Consider the following 7,559-nt stretch of genomic DNA (forward strand, 5'->3'; position numbering starts at 1 on the left):
AGGCCCAGCCTAAACCGGCGGCGGCCACTTCCACCCCCAGGGTTGTCTCGGAGACAGGAAGCCCACCACCCTCCCCAGGCGCGCCCTCCGAGCACGCAGCGTCCTGGGTTCGAATGCTGCCGCCCCTCCGTCACCACCCAGGCAACCGGCAGCCCCAAGGACCCGAACTGGACCCCTCTTCTGTAGGGAGTGACCTGACATCCGCAGTTGTGAACTTTCCCTGGGGGGTTGGGGACAAAGCCCGGCCCCCTCTTCGTGCTTGCTGAGCCCCAGGGAGAGCACGCATGAGCCAAGAAAGGGAGAGGAACCTTAAAATTTTAAATCTTTAATTTCTGTTCTCACGTTTTTCCTTCGTTTTGCTTCCAAAAGGAAAGGAGAGCATAGCTCCGTCGCCTGTACATTGTCCACGGCCCAGGGGCCGGGTCAGGTCCCGACCCCTACCGGCCAGCTGCTTCGAGGACGTGGGGCGCCCGGGGGTTCACATGCAGCCCCCGGGGCCGGGGCGGGGTCCGGGCGCCGCCTTATTGCTGAGGTCCCGGCGCGGCTCGGGTCTGCTGCTAGGCTAGGCGCGCTGGCTGGGCAGCTCCTGGGAGATGAAGCGGCGCAGGCGCTCCAGGTACTGGCTGTAGAGCTCGATGTCGTTGTGCCCGGCGCCCTCCACCCACAGAGGCTCCACGGCCTTGGGACAGCGCTCGTAGAGCGCCAGCCCGTGCGAGAAGTCGATCACCTCGTCCTCCGTGCCGTGGATGATGAGCACCGGCGACGTGATCTTGGACACCTTCTCGATGCTGCGGGTCGGGGCACATTAGGCCTCCACGCCCCAACCCCGCCGAGGCCCCGCCCCCTGGGTCCCCGCCCCCGCCCGCGGACCCGCCCCCCTCCGCGCTCACTTGGGGAACGCGTCAAAGCAGTAGGTCTTCTTGGTGTCGGGGAAGGCGACGCGCATGCCCGAGGTGAGCGGGGAGTGCAGCACCACCGCGGCGCACTCGTAGCGCGAGGCCAGGTCCACGGTGGGCACCGTGCCGATGCTCTGCCCGTACAAGACGATGCTGTCTGGGCTGATGCCGTACCTGGCGGCGGTAGGGGCAGATCAGCCGCGACGCAACACGCACACCCCTCCCACTGCCTGCCCTCCTAGTGCAGTCCCCCATTCTCTGCGCAGGCTCCCCTGCCTCCCAGCCCCGAGGCGGTCCGCTCAGCAGGGGAGGCAGGATCCACAGGTGTGAGGGGAGCTGGCTGCCCGAAGCCCCAGGCCCCCAGCTCTACCCTCAGTTTCGACAGCATCTACTTGGTCACACCTGGGCGGGGGCGTGTCTTCCTCCCAGCACCCGTCACCCTCACCCACCCCCTTGGCCTCGGGGAACGGAGGCAGCCTCGTCCTCTCCTCTCTCATCTCAGCCAGTTTGCGGCCCCTCAGCTGCTTAGTACAACGTGGGTGAGCAGGCATAGCGGCTCCTGAGGGGAGGAGGTGGGTGGCCACCACCTCCCTCCCTGGGCACCTTTCCTACACAGTGGCCGGGTCCTGACCCCCCCACGCCCCCTCCACACGGGCTTCCCCCAGCGCCACCCCAGCACAGTCCTCTCCTGACCCCACAAGGACCCACTCACCACCCTCCCACTGCAGGGGGCCTCCACGGCCTTCCTCCCCACACCCACATCCTGATCTCAAAGGGGATGCCCCTCCTCCGAGTAGCCAGGGAAGGTCTTTGTCTCACCTGGGCAACCCACCTGGGCACCCAGGCGCCATCTGCACCCGTCCCTGTCCTCCGGCCCCAACCCCCAGGCCTCGGGGATGCCATCTGGCCTTGTGCCTACCACCCTGCAAGCTCCTCCCGACCTGCTCCCTGGTTCACCATGAGCACTGCTGTGCTGAGCACCAGCCTCGTCCTATCACCCAGCTCCAGGCAGGGACCCTCCAGCTGCCACCTGGCTGTCTCCACCTGGACAAACGTGACAGGTGCCGGATGACACAGCTCTTCTTTCCAGGCCTGCCCCGCCCCGGGCCACCACTTGGGCCCCAGCCGCCCACCCTCCTGCTGATTCTCAGCTGTTGGGTCTGAGGGACCAGGTCTCTGGAGATCAAGGCTGGCAGCAGGACAGACGGATGGATGACAGAGCTCAGACCCCTGACCCTTCGGCGGGGTATGATTCTGCCAGCGACCGCCAGCCAGTGGGGACAGGCTGCGGTAGCCGAGTGTGGACACACACCTGCACCACGCCACCCAGCACGGGTCCCCAGCGCCAAGGTGGTGCCAGGGAATCCTGCTCCCAGGGCCTGCATCAGGGACTGCCTGGTGCATCACTCCAGCAACCAGGGCCCCGCCTCCCCAGGGCAGGCTGGCTGTGGTCCCTGAAGGAGCTGGTTGCGCCAGTTGGCCAGGCAGGGCCAAGATGGAGCGGCCCTGGGCAGGCAGAGGGCACCGCCTTCGGGAGGGTGGGGTTGGGTGGGTCTCCCTCTAGAGCAGCACAGGGCGCCGGGCCATCTCTGCACAGACACTGAGCTATTGTGCTTCAGTGAGCGAGCACGGGGTGGAAGGGGGCTGCCAGGACCTGGATGACCGGGGTGGCGGGGTCTGGGGACGGAGATGTAGACCAGACAGTGGGGGCCCTGTTTGAGTCAAGCAAGCAGCTGTGTGCTGGGCACCATGCCTGGGGAGGACCCAGCCTCTGGGAGCTGACCTCCCTCCAGCCACCAGGACTGTGCTGGGTACGAAGCTGCCCAACAGAACCTTCCAGGCCCAGAGGAGACCCTCCTCAGGATGAAGCCAAGCTCCACGACCAGAACCCTGATACAGAGGCCCAGCCCCTCCCCGCACCCCAAGTGCTCCCTCAGCCTCGGGGCTCCCAGAGTCCTTTCACACCGCCCTCACACGCCACCTCTTGGGCTCAGGAGGGGCCTCGTCCTCTGCCCGCCCCTTCCCTCCAGGCGGAACCTCCATTCCCATGGGGACAGTCCCAGGCCAGCGGCTCCCAGGAGGGCCCCCCCCCGCCGGGAGGCTGGAGGACTGCCTTCCCCCTGCACACCAAGCACGCCTGTCACCCTGCAGAGGGAACAGGGGTCGGGCCTCTTCCTGTGGCCAGTGTGGCCGCAGACCAGCTCCCTCTCCTGCGGGGCTACCCACCTGGGCTTCCTCCCACCTGGTCTCACCAGGTCCGGCCACCTGTAAAGAGACGCACCCGCCAGCCCCTCCCTGCCGCGTGAGCTCACCTGGTGCGCAGGGCCTGCCAGGCGGCATCGATGTCGGCGTAGAGGTTCTTCTCGGAAGGCTTGCCCGAGCTCACGCCGTAGCCCGAGTAGTCGTAGGAGAAGATGTTGCAGTTGAGGCGCGTGCCCAGCCCGATGTAGAAGCTGCTCATCTGGCCCAGGTCCACCGCGTTGCCGTGCGAGAAGAGAACCGTGTACCTTGGGGTGGGCAGTGGGGAAGCACAGGTCAGAGGGCGAAGGGCGGAGGGGGCAGGAGCCCCGCCGAGGGGAACAGTGCCTGGTTCTGCCTGGCGTGACTTAGGCCATGACACACAGTGGAGCCTCGGGCTTCCGCTCATCAAAGGGGGCCGCTGGGCCCACTGGTCACCTTCTTGGCACAGATGGACCCCCAGCGTGAGCCCAGGAAGCCGCAGTGACCATCACATTGACGCCCTGGGCAGCAGCCACCTCTCCCCTGGAATTGTTCCTGCTGGAGGGACTGTGATGGCCCCAGGATGGGAGGGGCGTCTGCCCACTGCTCGGAACCATCCTGGAGGACGAGACGCGGCCCTCCGACCACAGGCGAAGAGAGCCAAGCCCCGTTCACCGCGGTGCAGCTCTTCCCGCTCCTCCAGGGAATGACCCGGGCTGCCACCTCTGCCCTCTGCCCCATGGCGGCCCTGCCAGGCGGTCATGCCAAGGGCAGGTGACCAGGCTGGATCCTGGCTGACAGCCTTGCAGAGGCTTCTTCCTCCAGCCCCACTGTGGCCCTAGCCCAGCCCAGCTGAAAGGTAAAAGCTTGCCCTTTGGACCTAGCCTGCTCTGAGGCAGAAGCAGCTGGAAGGCCCCCCTCTGCACCGCCGTAGGGCTCCGGCAGTCAGAGCTGGCCCAAGCCGCCAGCCAGGCCTCAGGGGCCACCGGCCCAAAGTGGGTGCCGGGCCTCACCAGGCACCCAGGGCCCAGGAGACCAGCCCTGGGCAGGTGAACACTGAGACCCGGAAGGAGACGGCTCCACATCGAGCAGGTGACATGACGCAGCCACTCAGAGCCACCCCCGAGCCTCAGGGTCCTCGTCCACAAGACAGGGTGCCGAGAGGGCCCCCCAGAGGGCTGCGCGTGGAAGGGCCCCCGGCAGTTCCTTGGTGGCCATGGGCAGATCTCATCTGCCACCCCTTTGGCGAGAAGAATCCCCGGGCACCCGCACCTCCAGATGGGCTTTCGCCGGTCTCTGGCCCTCCAGGGGCCACCACAGGCCGAAACGAGAGCCCTGAGGATGGAGCACATCCTGGGCTCCTACCCCCCACCCGGTCCCTCCACCCCGGGGGGTCGAGTCCACGTGGCTCACCTGGCGCCGGGCACGCAGCGCACGTACATGCAGGAGATGCGGTTGCCCCGGCTGCTCTTGGTCAGGAAGACCTCGATGGTGTCCAGCTCGCGCTGGCTGTACTGGAAGTCGGCGCGATCCATCAGGTGGAGCTTCCAGCGCCCGGGGGTGCCGGCTGAGGCCCGCAGGGTCCCCGAGGGGGCGGCCCCGGCCCCACCGGGCCCGGGCTCAGGCTCAGGCACCAGCGAGTAGGTGGGCTCTGGAGGCAGGAAGGCGAGCTTGGCAGCGATGCGGCCAGGGCAGGGCGGGCAGCAGAAGAGACAGCAGAGCTCAGTCACCGACAGGCCGTTCATGGCGGGCGCCGGGCCCCGGGGCGGGCCTCGCCCGGCAGGGGAGGGATGGGGGTGCTCGGAGACACGGGCAGGGGGCAGGGCGACCCCCAGCCACCGCCCCAGACGAGAGCCCTGTTAGGAGGCCGCAGCCCAGCCCCATCGCGGTCCAAGCTGAGCCCTTGGGAGCCTCGCAGCCTCGTGTGTCCATGTCGCACAGAGGGAAACCCTGCAGGGGGACAGCAAGATGTGGAGTTCCCCCGGGGCTCCCAAGTGACCTTGGTGGGACCTAAACCTGACCAGGACCCCGCCTGCCAGCACCTTTCCTCCGCTGGCAGACACCAACTCTTGCCATTTAAGCCCATTCATCAGCCCAGCCTCGGCCTGCAGGCTGTGCGGGGTGATCAGAGCCCTGGCCCCCCCAGCTCTCCCTGGCACAGCTCCTGCTCCAGGCCCCGCGAAACATCACCCCAGCCCACTCCCACCCCGTGCCTCTGTCCACACGGCTGGCCCAGACTCTGCCCTGGGGCCCGTCCCCAACTGCCACCCCCAGGTGCCACAGCTCAGCCAGGCGAGGACCGACTGCTGACCACAGGGACCCAGGAGCACGCTCCCAGCTCCCAGGGCCTGCGAAGTCCAGAGACAGGAGCCCAGGCAGAGGAAATACAACAAACAAAGGCTCTGGAAACAAAAGCAGGATACATCTCGAGGCTGGGAAGGCCTACTGGGCTGAGACAATGGCTCTCTCCAGTGCTTGGGGCCAGGCCCAGGGGTCAGCCTGCTGGGTTTGGGGGAGGCAGGGCAGGGTCATAGGAGCCTGGGGTTCCTTCCCCAGCTCTGCCAGCTTAGGTGTCTGTGGCCTTGGGCAAGTTGCTTAGCCTCCCTGGGCCTCAGTTTCCTCATCTATCAATCAGACACCACTCAGGTCACAGAGACCGTGAATAAGATGAGGGCAAAGTGGTGGAATGGGTCAGGCTCAGAGAAGAAACGCAGAATGTCGTGTGAAACGTGGCCTTGAACAGACTACAGCGAAATTGCTCAAGCAACTGCAATCGTACATGGAGCTGCCAACAGGGAGACTGGAAGAAAATACAGAGGTTTGAAAATACAGAGTACTTACTCACTTACTACATTTTCCCTACAGCCTGGAGTGAGGGAGGGACACACACTCACAACTCAAGTGTCAGCAGCAGAGCACCTGAGCCCGTTCTGTTTCGGGGCCACAGCATTTGTAAACCACTGGGCCAGGGATACGCGGATGCAGAGCAGGTCGGCGCAGTCTGAGGCCCAGAAATACACCTGCTCCCTCCAGACCTGTGATCTGAGACCGGGGGCTGCAGAGAGCCGCATCACAGTCACTCGGATGGGGGCACACGGAGGGGTGTGGGAGAGGGTGGCAAGAGCCAAGGCGGGGACACAGACCACCTCCAGGAGCCCCCAGACTCCCAAGTGGGATGCTCGCTTTACAAGTCCATCACATTGTTCTCAGAGGAAGGCAAGTTTGCCCCCTGGGGACACTTGCCAAGGTCTGGAGACATCTTTGGTTGTCATGACTTGGGGGCGGTGGGGTTACTACTGGCACTGAGTGGGCGGGGCCAGGGGTGCTGCTCAATACCCCACAGTGCCCAGGACACCCTCCCTCCCCCTCCAGAGTGTCAACCAAACCGATGTTGTTCCAACATATTCTCAAAGAGGCCCAGGCCCCAACAGATGACACTGCACTGGTGCTTTGGTGACTTGGCGGGTCTGGAGTTTGGGTGGCACAGGGAAGGCTTGTACCTCACGCATCTTGTACCTCACTCTCCCCTGATGAGCCCCACTGCCTTCTCCTGACTCAGAGCCGAAGCCCCAGCAGTTCCCCTAATCTCACCAGACAGCCCGTGACCCTTGTCCCACCCACCCTTCACATCTCCCTTCCAGCACCCTTCCAAACAGGGTCAGCCCCCCCACACACTCTCATGGTTCAGATCTGTCTCTGCAGCTTGTAGTTGCATGTTCAACCATACCCCTCAAACCAAAGAGAAACTCCACGAGGGCAAGACTACTACCTGTTCTTGCTCAGTAAACACTGACTGAACAAATGGACAAAGTACCAGGGGCAAAAGGGAAAGGGGGACGCTACAGTCCGCCAGGTCTGACATCTGACAGAGGGGGGAAAGTCTCTTCTCAAGCCACGCAGACCTGGGACCTCCCGCTGTCTTTTATGGATGTCACTGAATGTGACCTGAGAGCCTGGCCTCGGACTGGACAGAGCACATCCAGATGCCTCACTCACTGGGCAAGCACCCCTGGCACCAAGAGCCCAGCGATTTCACCCACAAGCACATAATCGGACACCCCGCTGCCGGGCCCGGTGCAGGCTGGCAGTGTCATGAGGGCCAACATGGAACCAGGCAATTATAATACTCCAGGACGACCTAAATACGGACGACTATGACCGCACCTCATTCAGCCAGTCAGCCTGAAAGGCACAGGCAAAGTGCCGGGTGACAGGGAGCAGGGCGGAGGGGAGAAAACAGGCAAAACCCAGAAGTGACAGCGGGTTCCAGGCTAGAGGGACACTGGGAGGAAGAGGAGAGTAGAGGGATCCTGGAGAGAGCCAGAGCTGGGTCGGGCCGCGCCCGTGAGCCCTGCTGCAGTTTGGACTTCATCCTGGAGGAGAAGGAGGAGCCCTGGAGGAGTCCCGGGCTGGGAATGGAGCCCGTGGGTTAGGAGCTGTGGA

General features: G+C 64.6%; 1 protein-coding gene across 2 annotated transcripts; it reads right to left on the bottom strand.

The window, feature by feature from the left end:
• Positions 1 to 309: 309 nt before the first annotated feature.
• ABHD17A (abhydrolase domain containing 17A, depalmitoylase) lies at positions 310 to 4,982 on the bottom strand. Of its 2 annotated transcripts, XM_060094679.1 has the most exons (5): positions 4,530 to 4,982; positions 3,209 to 3,403; positions 1,854 to 1,940; positions 891 to 1,070; positions 310 to 788 (listed from the first exon to the last, which is right to left on the bottom strand). In XM_060094679.1, the coding sequence occupies exons 1-5, from the start codon at positions 4,859 to 4,861 to the stop codon at positions 563 to 565; spliced, it is 1,020 nt and encodes a 339-aa protein (XP_059950662.1). In that variant the 5' UTR covers positions 4,862 to 4,982; the 3' UTR covers positions 310 to 562. The 2 variants fall into 2 exon arrangements, with proteins under 2 accessions (XP_059950662.1, XP_059950663.1); XM_060094680.1 differs by lacking the exon at positions 1,854 to 1,940.
• Between the last annotated feature and the right edge of the window lie 2,577 nt (positions 4,983 to 7,559).

Source organism: Mesoplodon densirostris, chromosome 3 (assembly GCF_025265405.1).
Source record: "Mesoplodon densirostris isolate mMesDen1 chromosome 3, mMesDen1 primary haplotype, whole genome shotgun sequence".
Classification (NCBI taxonomy): domain Eukaryota; kingdom Metazoa; phylum Chordata; class Mammalia; order Artiodactyla; family Ziphiidae; genus Mesoplodon; species Mesoplodon densirostris.

Bases quoted from the DNA above. Each gene is read 5' to 3' on its own strand.
- ABHD17A (XM_060094679.1), bottom strand. From the start codon at position 4,861: ATGAACGGCCTGTCGGTGACTGAGCTCTGCTGTCTCTTCTGCTGCCCG. The intron at 1,941-3,208 runs GTGAGCTCACGC...ACGTTTGTCCAG, and splicing joins TGGCAGGCCCTGCGCACCAG to GTGGAGACAGCCAGGTGGCA. The intron at 1,071-1,853 runs GTGAACCAGGGA...TACCGCCGCCAG, and splicing joins TCAGCACAGCAGTGCTCATG to GTACGGCATCAGCCCAGACA.